Source organism: Pelophylax lessonae, assembly GCF_965119305.1.
Source record: "Pelophylax lessonae genome assembly, chromosome: 2".
Taxonomy (NCBI): Eukaryota; Metazoa; Chordata; class Amphibia; order Anura; family Ranidae; genus Pelophylax; species Pelophylax lessonae.
Genome location: NC_138769.1, coordinates 88,910,441 through 88,924,134, shown reverse-complemented (window position 1 = coordinate 88,924,134; position 13,694 = coordinate 88,910,441). Strand labels below are relative to the sequence as shown.

The window sequence follows — 13,694 nt, the reverse complement described above, 5'->3', positions numbered from 1 at the left end:
TGGTATTACTGCCGGGAGTATGAAGAAACAAATTGTTTTAATAATGATTCTTAGAGCTCTTTGTTTTTTTAAAAATGTTTGGATCCAGATGGACCACTGGCAGTGGAATGAGGGTAAGGAGTCATTGTTACGAGCGATTGTTCGGCCATATAAGCAATGGAGGTTCACCCTATGGATAACTTTAAAAAAACTCTTTAAAGTCACCTATTAGATTAACTTCTTCCGGACCGCTCGCCGCAGATATACTGCGGCAGGCAGCCCCTCCTGTGGGAACCGACGTAGCCCTACGTCATTAATGCGCCTGCTGCTAGGGTGCTCCCACCTCCACCCGGCAGCAGGGACTCCAATGCACGGGGCCGGTGGCTCCGATTGCCGCCGGCCACCCGCAATCGCTCCCTGCTGAGAGAGAAGAACGGTCAGCTGTTGTAAACACAGCCGACCGTTCTTCTCTCTGGAATGATCACAGAGTGCCTGTGATCCTTCTATACAGGATCACAGGTCTCTGTGATCATTTCAAGAGCCCCCCCCCCCCACAGTTAGAAACACTCCTCTAGGCTTACATTTAACCCCTTGATCACCCACTGTGTTAACCCCTTCCCTGCCAGTGTCAATTTTTACAGCAGCAGTGCATATTTTTAGCACTGATCACTGTAGTAATGTCACTGGTCCCCCCAAAAGTGTCAAAAACGTCAGTTAGGGGTCCGATCTGCCCGCCGCAATGTCGCAGTCCCGCTAAAGATCGCAGATCGCCGCCATTACTAGTAAATATATAAAAAAAAAAACAATAAAAATGACATAAATCTTTCCCGTAGTTAGCAAACGTGATAACTTTTGTGCAAACCAATCAAAATCCGCTTACTGCAATTTTTTTTACCAAAAATATGTAGACAAAAACAAATTGGCCTAAAATGTTAAAAAAAAAATTGATTTCCAAATTTTCTTGGGGGGGGGGGGGGGTGTTATAAAAATGTGAAAAAAAAAATATTTTTTTTTCAGAATTGTTGCTCTTTTTTTGTTTATAGCGCAAAAAATAAAAATCACACAGGTGATCAAATACCACCAAATGAAAGCTCTATTTGTGGGAAAAAAAAGACATCAATTTTATTTAGGTACAGCGTCGCATGGCTGCACAATTGTCCGTTAGAGTAAGGCAGTGCCGAATCGCAAAAAATGGCCTGGTCATTACGGGGGCAAATCCTTCTGGTCCAGAAGTGGTTAAAGAGACCTTGTCACCAGACCATTCATATCAAACTCAATCTTCTTATAAGATTATATGTGCATTTATCATAATTTAGGCATGTTATTAATCTGTAAAAGCCTTCCTTGTATAGACATCCAAAACCCCTTTGACTTCTGCTGGGCACCCCATTCTTGGATATGATGGTAGCAGCTTCAATAGACTGAGGGGTGACTTTCAAGAGACGCTATATAGCATTCTTCTTCATTCCTCCCCAAACAGCTAATAAAAAGGTTATTTAGGTAGGTGAGGGGAATGACAAAGGAGCTGGGCCATCGCAGAGAGTAATTAGGCGCTCCTAGAAGAGGAGAAGGCTTTAACATGCAAGGATGGAAAATGGCTTTTTTGAACTATCCAATTTTGCTAGCAAGTTCACAAATTTGGAAAAAAAAAAGTAAGCACATATCCTTTTTATATAGATTAAGCGGGATCGGTATGAGAAGGGAGGGGAGAACATTTTTAAATATAGTTGGTTTTAGGCTCTAGAGTGGTTGTAAAGGCAGAAGGTCTTTGTCTTAATGCATTCTTTGCATTAAGATAAAAAGCCTTCTGTGTGCAGAAGCCCCCCTAATACTTATTAGAGCTCCCTCCAATCCAGCGATGTTGCAGGGGAGGCTCGGCTGTCCAGGGCTCTCCCTCCTCATTAGCTGAGACAGCAGTGAATCGCCATTGGCTTCCGCTGCTGTCAATCAAAGTCAGTGAACCAATGAGGAGAGAGAGGGTGGGGCCGGGCCACAGCTCTGTGTCTAAATGGACAGAAGTATAACATGTTTGTTATTTTGAAGCACAAAAAAGTAGATTTTAGTATCACTTTAAGTCATCATGATATATTAAGGGGAATATTCAAGATTAACTTCCATGTACTATCAAGAAGTAGGCAAAAGTGTTGCTTCGTTGTAGCTCCCGATTCCAACAGCCCTCTTTTTAAAACTGTAGCTTGCCTTTCAAGTGGATTCCTTCTTAATAATTAAGTTCCCCTTTGATCACAGCTGATGACAGTCCCCATGCACATCTCTCTGTACATACGATCCAAAAGAGGCAGCATTTGGCTAGCAGCAGGTCGGGGGATTTTGGGGTCACAAAAGTGTCTTCTGGGCTGTCTGTACACAGCACACATCAGCAATATCAGGCCCTTGGACGCGGGATACCAAAGAAACAATGTCTAAAAAAAAAAAAAAAAAAAGACCGACATCCAACATTAAACCGGGGTCGATCAATAATTCAGAACTGCCCCTTCTGACAAAATTCAAAGACCTCCACTAAAAGCATTCCTTTTGTGCCAAAAGCTTTTCATAAGTTAAATCAGCTCCTCGTTAAGATGGAAGGATCAAACGCAGAGTTCTATATGCTAAAAGCATTCACGTGAACCATGCTGTTAGCCCAGCTCAGTGCAGGCAGTGGGGGAGCGATGTTCCACAAGAGAAAACAGCTCATCCCATGCAGGATAAAATCAGGAATATTGTCTAGTTGTGTTGAAGTGAGCTAAGCAGCGGCATTCTCCACAGGAAGTTAATGTTGGCAGGGAATTGGAAATGAAATCATAGAATCATATTTGTCAAGTATAAAGAGTCCAAGGGAGATGATGTGATTATTTTATACGCTTGATATGCTGCATGATTACCCTTTTTGTGGAGGCAGAAATTAAATATATTTATGTTATTATTTTTATGGTGATCGCAGCATTTGTTGTAGCTAGGGCTATGAAGGGGGTTGTTACTAATAGAATGCAGTTTTTATAGATGACGATGAGAAGCAGGAAAAAGACATCCATCAACAGAAAGCAAATCTGAACTCTGACCTAAAACGTTTTTTCTAAATAGCACAAAACTGGATTCAATTAATTGAGAATTAAAAGATCTAGCACTAAAAAGATCACCTCTGCCCTCTGTGTATTATGTCTTTTACTGCGGCCCCATCTCACCCTTCTCTCTCCATCTAATAAATTCAGCAGCCAGTAAAACAAAATGTAAAGATGGCCATAGACATAAAAATTTCTCGTTCAGCCCAGAGAAATCTATACATTGCCCCTTTTATCTATGCTAAACAGGGCAGATAGACAAATCTTCTGCTGCCAGTTAATTTATTCTGACAGCTGGCACCTGCAGCTGCCAGAATACCCAAACAGTGGCTGCGGCTGCAACAGATTGGCTGCAGCCAATGTACAGTGCACTTTTTTTTTTTCTAGCTGGCTCCTTTGACCTCTCAAAGTTTCTTGAGCCAACTGCAAATACTGTAGCTGCTGAGTTTTAAAAAAGACACTTACCAGCCCAGGGATCCAGCGCTGTCATAACCCTTCTTTGCCAGTTTTCAGGTTCCCCAGGGTCGTCATGTTGACCATGGGAATTTTGCTGTTACTCCCTATGGCTTCATAGCCAGCTCCTCACTCTGCATGGATGACTCTTTGAATGGTCCAGCAGCCTCCTGGGACTTGTCACATGTCCCAGGTGGTAGCAGGTAGTGAGGGGGGAGCTTAGGTGAGCTGAGCAGATGTTGGAGTCAGTACGTGTCAAACTAGGTGTCTGCTCTCAGAAAATAAAAAATAAAAAAACAACAAAAATATTATACACACGGATGATGGGGGAGGAGGACAAGAACTTTGCATAGTAAGTGAAGTTCCACTTTAAATTTCAGCCAATTAGCAACAAAACTGCCATCCATTTACCAGCAATGCAATGTAAGTCATGGTGTCGCTCAGCCCCCTTGTGCTATCTATGTCTTTGCTTTGACAGCATCAGGGCACAGAAAAAGAGTGAAGAGTTTTTCACTCAGGGTTTACAGCCACAAGACGTAGACAGCATGGGGGGGGGGGGGGGGGCTGAGGGACACCATGAGTTGCATGGTGTTGCTGGTTAATGGCCTGCCATTTCCAGTGTTGATTACTGGACAATCAGAGTGTAGACAGAAGCTTTTATTAAGGAACATTTGTTATATGACCCTATCTAGTACCTGCATGAACCTTGCCTCGGCAGGTCTCCAGAAGAATGGCATCCACCCTTACAGAGCATCCCCATTCACTTGAATTGGTTGTGTTCACCAGCCAGTATGCCCACCAAAAAGCAACCGGGGGTATATTTCCTGCCACTACCTTGGCATGTTTACACTCCCAAATGCTGCCTCTGCAGCAAAAGAGGATAATAGTTGGGGGGCAGTAAAAGTGTGGCTCAACTGCTCCCCAATTACTGGTGTGAATGCGCCTTAATGATTGCATTGAAGCTGTGATGAGTTCTATCATCCAATCATATGCAATCAAAAATCCAAAAAGTGGGTTCTCACCACATTCACTTAGGCTGGGTGAAATTTCCCCTGTATATTGAATATGTTCTACTCCTTTAATAAACCTTTATAAACCTAATAATTCCTTAATAATATATTGTTAAGCTGATGACATGTATATACTTATAAGAAAAATCTTTAAAAAGCCCTTGACCTGAGAGCACTGGTAACTATATAGTCTAAAGGCAAGTTCATAATTATCTCTTCTCTTATTTTACAGCAAAGGCTACACAGATATTGTAAAGATCCCAGAGGGAGCTACCCACATCAAAGTGAAGCAATACAAGGCCAAAGATCAGACCAAGTTTACAGCTTACTTGGCATTAAAAAAGAAGACAGGAGAGTATATCATCAATGGGAAATACATGATCTCTACTTCTGAGACCATCATGGAAACAAATGGGTTTGCCATGAACTATAGTGGTTGGAGCCACGCCGAGGATTCCTTCCATAGTATGGGCCATTCAGCCACCAAGGAGGTGATCATCGTACAGATTCTAGCAACTGATATCATTAAACCGATAGATGTACGTTACAGCTTCTTTGTACCAGCCAAACAAAGTACCACCACAAACACCATAAACAATAATGTTGTTCCTCAGAGTAACCAACCACAATGGGTGACCGGCCCATGGCTATCCTGCTCTAGAACATGTGACACGGGCTGGCACACCAGAACTGTCCAGTGCCAAGATGGACAAGGAAAGTTGGCAAAAGGGTGTCTACTTTCTCAAAGACCATCAGCATTTAAGCAATGCTTACTCAAGAAATGTTAACCAAAGGATAAACTTTGTCTTCAACGACACAGTTCTAACTACTGTGTATAAGTAGATCTAGCAAGACAGATGTTAAGGTTTAGTTAAGGTTTTGTATGAGCTGTCCCGAAACAACGTAAGGGCTCTATGGAATACGGGCCTCGAAGGGAGATATCCTTTCAAACAATATACTCGGGCTGTCCAGCAAACCTCAAAAGTCAGCGTAGAACATCACGCGGAACCTCAGCAAGTAGGTGATGGTATGGAAACAGGTTTTGTTCATGTCACATCGACATCACCTACCTCTAGAGAAGAAAGCCTTCAAGAACATCTGCTAACTTATACTTTTGGATGGCATGTAGGTTATATTTGTGGTGTTTTGTAAATAACGTGTCAATTGGTGTGTCACTTTACATGTCACTTGCTTCTTCTGTTAAGCAGAGTGATTGACCAAAGTAGATCTGTAGCTGAGTTAACTATTGCCATTTGTTTCAGAAAACAGCTGCAGGAGCTTACTGGAAAAACGGAGCTTGCTGCTCTTCATTAGCCCAATGTTTTTGTTTTTACCCTTCTGGGGGTTTTTTTTTGCGTTTTTGCCGACCAGCTTGTGTTATCTTTAGACATTTGTTTACAATTTGTAACAACCAACCGTAATGAAAGGTACAGGCATCGGTTTTAGTTTAGAAAAAAAACAAATGTAAAGGGCATCGACGTTTTAATTTCCAAAACAGAAGCGATCAAACGAGTGCTAGGCAATATGACATTCTCTCTGTCTGGACACATTATTTTTTTATTATTTCAAAAGGTTATTTTTCTGTGTAAATATGGCTAGAGGAAATTAAAAAAAAAATACTTTGAGAGCTCAGGTGCTCAAGGTAGTGTATATAATTTGTAGAGGTAATCTTATATACCTTTATCAAAAGACAGTCCTATATTGTTATAGGTTATTGTATTATGAGCAGGGCTTGCTGGTCACAGTCAACAGCTGCCTGATCTATTCTATATAAAAAGGCTGTACAATCAATATGAACAAAGTCTCCATGAAAACAAAGCAGTTTCCCCATGTAATATATTTTTTCATGTACTGAGCTTAAAACTAATATAAGGTGCTATCAGCTACCTGGAGACATATATTGTCATTGAATATCTTTTTTTTTTTATTTAATAGATAAAGAGTGATGTGCAAAGGGCAATCAACAACAGAAACAGTTTAGCAATTGATCTGCTTTATACTGATTCAATCTGGTTGCTAAACCGTGCACATCAATGACCATTGTATTGCCTTATTTAATTAAAATGTATCTATGGGTAAAATCAAAAATGACATATATGATGTAGTCTGTCAGTAGCATCAATACAACAGTTATTCATTTTCTGAGTACCCCGGCAAGGCGTTTTTTATTACCTGCTGTTCCTGCCAGTGGATCTGTTATTTTTTTCTCTTTCTGTAACAGATCAAGATGTCCAGCAAAAGTGGCAGTTGCAGTTGGGAAAACTATATTTCACTAGAAAGGGGTGATTACAACAGCTAATTTTTATTCATGTGGTTTAAAGAAAAATAAAAAGCTGTCGCTGTAACTGCTTAAAGCGGAGTTCCGCCTCCCCCCTCCAAAAATTAAAAGTCAGCAGCTACACATACTGTAGCTGATGACTTTTAATATTAGGACACTTACCTGTCCTGGAGTCCAGCGATGTCGGCACCGCAGCCGATGTTTCCATCAGCAGTGGGGTGCTGCCGCCGCTATTGCCAGTAGGGGAACCCGGCAGTGAAGCCTTACGGCTTCACGGGCGGGTCCCTACCGTGCATGCGCGAAGCGCGCTGCGCATTCCTACTGGCTTGGTGGCTGAGAAGGGAGGAGGGGGCCGTGCTTCCGAGGGACGGCGCTTCGGCATCGTATCCCGGAAGTGGAGAAGGGTACCTGTCAAAAACAGGTACCAGTTCCCCCCTCCCCCCTGAAAGGTGCCAAATGTGGCACTGTAGGGGAGGAGGAAACAAAAGAGCGGAAGATCCACTTTTGGATGGACCTTGCGTTAAAGCAGAACTAAATCGGACGATTTAATGGTTTCTCAAAATAGTTACATTCAAGGTATGCCATGAATGATAACTCTCACATTTGCTTGAGCTCTCAATGGAACTGTCAATGCATCGAATGACTTGGGCCATAACTGATCACAAGGGAATCACCATAGCAACTTCAGATCAAGCAGAGGCTAAGAGATGGCAGTTTCCTTTGCTATACAGAACATTAGGGTTCAGTTCTGCTTTAAAGGTATTAGATGGAGCTGGGCATTAAAGTGTTTGCCTCTTAATGAAAGCAGAACTGAACCCATCAAGGTTTTAAAAAAAAAAACAGTTATATCACCTGCATGCCAGGTATGCTAACTGTCACATTTGCTTGTGTTTTCAACCAAACTGTCAAACCATCAAATAGCTGCTGACATAACCGATCACATGTGCAGTATCATGGCAGTTGTAGATCAAATAAAAGATAAGATGGCTAAAAAGGAGAGGAGGGTGTAATTTTGGTTTAAAGTCCATCTGAAACTACACTCCCATCTAAGACTGCTACTATATGGCCCATAATGTGACCACACTGCTGTGCGATTTTACTGTAGAACAGTGTGGTCACCCTGTTACAGAAAGTGGAAACCTATCAGATCTACTGGCAGGACCAACTGATAAAACTATGTTGTAGAGGGATGGAGAACAAAGTGTTAAAGCTAGTGACAGACTGCATTATATCATTTTTTATTTTGCCCATAGTTCCACTTTAAGCCCTACGTTGTAAAATGGCACTGGTGTACAGTGCGCCACAGCAAACAATCAGATTTTAGAAGATTAGTTTGGTCAAAAGAACCCTAATTGCTCTGGTGCATTGATTGCTCCATTTTACTGAAGGCCAGTGTCTGTTCAGAAAGAGAATGTCCTATCACAGTGATGGCAAACCATGGCACCCCAGATGTTTTGGAACTACATTTCCCATGATGCTCAACTACACTGTAGCGTGCATGAGAATCATGGGAAATTAAGTTCCAAAACATCTGGGGTGCCATGGTTTGCCGTCACGTTCCTATCAGTATAAATAGCTGTATTACAGTTTGAATGTATTACTGTCAGTGTATTATTTGTCCCGATAACACTAAAAGCAACAGAAGGAACAGGGTAACTATTGGAGCCACTTTTACATCGGTGTCTTTTGACTTCAGACTGCCAGTTAGGTTCAGTGAAATGTAAAAAAAAAAAAGTATTTCACCTGAATCTTACTGGGTATGCGATGGGTAAAATGCTTTCTTTAGTAAATTAACCTCTTGGTCTTTACAAAAAAAAAAACCTACCAGTTTAATTCTGAATGCAGTTCTGTCAAAAATGATGACAAAATCTATTCTACTGTCATTCAACAAGATGATAGCTTTGGTCATGCCAGAATAGCGTTTAGGTTGCAAATAAAAGAAACTTACATGTCAGAATCTGGTTTGTTGAAGTTTCATGGGCCAGTAAGCCTAAAATTTAAGTCACATAATAAAAAATAGATACTAATGACAATTGCAAGTAAGTAAAAGTTACTATACTTATAGTATTAGGCTAGGTTAAAAAAAAACATTTCCTTTTTTTCCTGTTTTCTGCCTGTAAAATAAAGTCACTTGCATATTAAATTTCTAGAATATAAAATAAAAAATGGTGGAAATTTAGGTTGGTCATGTGATCTCCGCAAAAAGATTTTAGGGGATTGATGTTAGGGTAAAAGCCACTATTCTAACTTGTTAGAAATGTCCTGGGATCTTTTGTGTTGTCAGATACCATTCAATAAATGTCCATTGGTATGCTGAGGATATCTGGCACTTGAATGCAACAGTTACTTTTTTTAATAGTTTTCTTAAATCACTCCATCTGAAATATGAATTTAAAGTGACTTTGTTTTACAGTATAGTTTAATTTGAAAGAGGCAATTTAGGTCAAAGTGACAGTGTTTATATAAAGCCCAACTCAACCACTTTATACTTACCTCACTAGCACTTTTCCAGTGCTCTTTCCTTTATCACAGTCATCACCTAAATACCAGGTGTCAGCTTATGTTGGAGCTTGAAGAAGTGGTGGTGCTGCCCCCTCTGTCATGTGACAGTGCTTAGGCCAAGCACCTGGCTGCTAGGCCTGGGCACTGCATCATGGGAGAAGACCACATGGTTCCCCATACCTGGAAGCAGAGGTATTTTACTATGGTCCCCACAGAGGGAATGGCACAAGAGCCCTGGGGAAGTGAGTATAAAGTGGTTAGAGGATGGCTGTCACTTTCTTCCATCTGGGAAAGGTATCAAGACTGAACAGGTCACATTAGGGCCAAGAGCCATCCAGGTGCCATCCAGGACTCCTTCTGCCTATTATATTTTACCCACACCTACTGACATTATTACAACCCTACAAATCTTTTCAGACATAAGCCTTTTCTGTTACTCAGAGGGACTTTGCTCCCAACGTGACCATGCTTAAGCCCTGTACACAGTAGTAGTTTTTTTTTTTATTCAACCCAGCAGGGCCGAATGAAAAGAAAATCTGACAGCTCAAGAGGAGCCCCTGTACTAACTATCTGACGTTGGTATAGTGATCTCCCCTGCTGTTCTATTGTGTTCTGACTGAAGGACCAAACCCCCCGCCAGAACTTGCCGATCAGGATCGGGATCGGGAAGTGGTCAGGAGAACATTCTCAGTCATTCCCCTATGACAGAAGCCAGACCAACAGTCACTTCTGTTGGACCGACTTTAGTACACGGGCTGAATGTTACCTGACATTCGCCCATGTGTACTAGGCTTTAGACAGTCTATACCCACCTTTATTCATTTCCAACTGGTTGCAGATTTCATAAACCAGTAACATCAGGTCTGAGGGAGTTATGGAGCAGTGCAACAGGTATCCAATGGAGGTTTAAAAGTCCACTTCGACATGATACCCGGCCCAGCCCTGTCCACCAGACTATATCCCAGATTGTCTCCACTGGTTTTCAGCAGGCATTATTTCAACCACTGGAATGGTTTCTCCCATTCTAGTGTGTAATCTATTGTGTTATAATTTTAGTTTACTGGCTCAGTGAAAGCAAAGGGTAGTGCACAAAATGCAGTAATCCATAGCAATTGTCTTTCATTGTTGGGTAAAAACACAGTCAATGAGTTGAACTGCAAAAATACCCGAGAACGAGAAACTCTTCAGCTTGATCTAATTTGCTTGACTTCTGCTGACTTTTGTAAATTTTTTAAGACTTTGAATAGGGAAGGGTTTCTTTAATCTGGATACACACTAGTAACAAATAGTTCAACATTTTTCATTGTAAGAATGTTGGAACAATGTTACTTTTTCTAATCATCAGTGGGGTGATGGAAAACTTTTCTCAGATGTGCAAATTTCTAACAGTGTGGTTTTATTTGGTAAAGTTCATTCATTCCAAAATCAAATGTTAAAAGCAAGCAACATCTTGAATTACTTTTGAATGATATTTGTACTTTTCATACAAATTTTTGTTCAAAATTCTAGTAGTGTATACCGAACTTCAGGCTTTTATTGCTGTCTAATTAAACCTCACTTCATCTCCTGTTGACACTTTGTTATACCCAACACATTGGGAGATTAAATCTCAATGAAGACTCTAATGCCCCGTACACACGCGTCGAAAATTGGCAGGGAATTTTCGGCCAACGTCCGATCTGCCGATTTTCGGCTTGTTAGTTTGATGCTTCCGACAACCAACTCCGACTTTTCGGGCGAAAAAAATCTGGTGTGCAGGCTATAAAATTGTTGTTGGCCGTCAACACAACGGCCGATTTTCGTGCAGTCAGTACAGATTTCGACAGGGAAAAATCTGATGAGCAGGTCTGGGCATGCTCAGTGAAGAAAAAACACAAAGAAAGCAAACCAACACATGACATCACTTCTGAAGTAGATTTTTGTTGGCCGAGAAAATTCGTGTGCAGTCTAGGCACATTCCAACCAACAAAACACAACTTGGACAAAAGTCGGACGATCGGTCGGCCGATAATCGTTGCGTGTGTACGAGGCTTGACTCTTCCCTATTTAGCAAATCATTTTATTGCTATTTGTGTGCTTGTTTTGGAGATTTACCCTCACTTTCTGTCCCACATCAAAATTACAACAGAAGGGAAAGTCCTATCCCTTCTGGATGCTATGTAAAGAAAAAAAAAAAAGCTAAATTATCCTGATATCTTTTATAAGGAAAGCACATCTTCCTGTGAAGGATCCACCGTATAGATTTAAAACTATAAGTAACTTTTTAAGTTATTTTTTCCTTTCTGACTGCTCATCTAATGAAGTGCAGTTAGGTCGCTATGGATTACTGCACCTGCTCCGGCATGTACTCTTTGAACTGCTTTATTAAATAAGTCTAAATGTCAGATTCACATTGGCTGAATGATAGAAAACTGCAGCTCCCTTATTATCCTTTGCAAATACAGTTCTATAAACTAAAATACCTCCCTGATCTAAACTGTATTGATTATGCACTAAGCAGCATTAACAATCCTGGAGCAAGACTGATACTCTCTTCACGAAAACACTGAAAAAAATCAATACAGGGGATTAGTGATGGGAGGTGAAGGCTCTATACAGTGTCCTGCACCATATAATGTGTCCGATCCACAAGGACATTGTTCAGTGACTCAGAGGGATAAAGTTACCAAAGTCTTAGAAAAGACAGAACATTAACTAATGTAGAGATAAGGCTTGACAATTCATATACCAAGCGATATATGTGCGAGAATAGCATTACGAAAAGTAAATAAGTGGACAAATATCTGCATAGAGTATAATAAAGGAGGTCTACAAAGAAAAACCTAGGCTTAATGAGTTTCTCTAGGGAGACGTTAAACTATTTCCGCTTACAGATAGGGTCTGTATAGTGTTTATAGCCCTCAGCTCCTTAACTTATACAGTAATGTTGGGAGTTTGGAGAAAAATTAGCCCTTATATAAGATTAGGCTTGCTCAGATGGGCTTGTTTTTGAAGGAGACGCTGCCAAAGGTACCTAGGCAGTTGTAAACAGTATTTCCTTTTAACATTACATAGAGTGCTTTGAGAAATCTGAGCCTTTATATAATATTACATTTGTTATGATTGGCCTTGTTATTGAAGAAGATGCTGCAGTAGATATCTAGGCAGTTGTAGGCAGTGGTTCCTTTTAACATTTACAAAGGGGGTCGGTTTACTGTTTGCAGACCTCCACTCCTTAACTTATACAGAAATTTTGAGGGCTTTGAGAAATTTGAACCCTTAAATAAGATTAGCCTTAATCTTTTAGGCTCTAAATGGTAAAGAAAATCTCCTTCTGTAAGAGAGTAGAGGGATTTTTTTTTTATCCCAGTAATTTTTTCCATGATTTCTTTTGGTATACACATTGGAATCACTTCATATAAGAGTCTTCAGTTTAAACAAAACATTCTTCTCTGCTTACCATGGTACTGGTTTGAAAGCCCACCTGTAGTGCCACCTGCAGATATAGTATAGTATTACAGTGGAGGTATTCCTAGTGACTGTTATCTCCAATGGGTGTTACTTGAAAAATAGCCACAGTAACCAATCAGAATTATGTTTCTCTTCTGTGACTTTGTTAAACTAAGAAAAGGATTGGTTATTAAGGGGTACCACATATCTTTACTGTTGTTTTATTGCAAGTCTACCAATCAAATGTAATCAAAAGGTTGATAATGCTTCCACTGTGATCAGAGGGAACCATGTGTGCTATTACAATGTAAAAAAGTTGGTGGCAAATGAGAATTGATTTGTTTAAGTTGCATGACCTCTTTATTACTAGAGACGTCTGTGTAAGAAACACATACCTTCTCTGCCTGTACAATGCTTTGCCACTACTAAAGGTTCAACTTAAAGCCCAACTGAATTTAAAATTTGTATCAGTTAATACACATTAAAGGTGCATCAAATCAAAAGGTGAGCAAAGTTTTAGTTTATTTTCTTTAGAAAGCAAGCACAGCTTGATTAGAAAAGCCTGTCCCCTACCAGCATGGTACAGAGAAGGACCCTTGCTCTCTCTGTGAAAGCAGTGGTCTCTCCCCTGCTATGGCTCTGCAATCAGCAAAGCTCATCCTCCCAGCTAATTGGGAACGTCTAACCTCTGAGTCAGTAGAGGACACGTTTGACCTCTGCTGAAAGCTATGACCACTTTCTGAAGAAAACAGACTGTAAGACCTTGCACACCTTTTACTTTGATGCATCTGGAAATATTTTTTAGCAGATTGATACAGGAAGCCTATTTGGACTCTAAGACACGAGAGAACAGGTGGACATGGAAGCACAACCTGCCCATCTCACAATGTCTTCTGGCACAGCATCAGCCAAAAACAGAAATTTCGTAGTCACACCAATGTTCCTGTTAGACTAAAGGAAGGAGGCACCACCAGGCATGCTTCAGAT

General features: G+C 40.7%; 1 protein-coding gene across 1 annotated transcript in view; it reads left to right on the top strand.

Annotated features, from left to right (window-relative positions):
• Window positions 1–6,824, top strand: part of ADAMTS5 (ADAM metallopeptidase with thrombospondin type 1 motif 5) — a 174,545-nt gene extending 167,721 nt beyond the window's left edge. The window contains exon 8 of the mRNA XM_082246133.1: window positions 4,731–6,824. Within this exon, the coding sequence (XP_082102259.1) occupies window positions 4,731–5,286 (556 nt within the window). The 3' untranslated portion in view covers window positions 5,287–6,824. The remainder of the gene's footprint in view (window positions 1–4,730) is intronic.
• The last annotated feature ends 6,870 nt before the right edge of the window (window positions 6,825–13,694 follow it).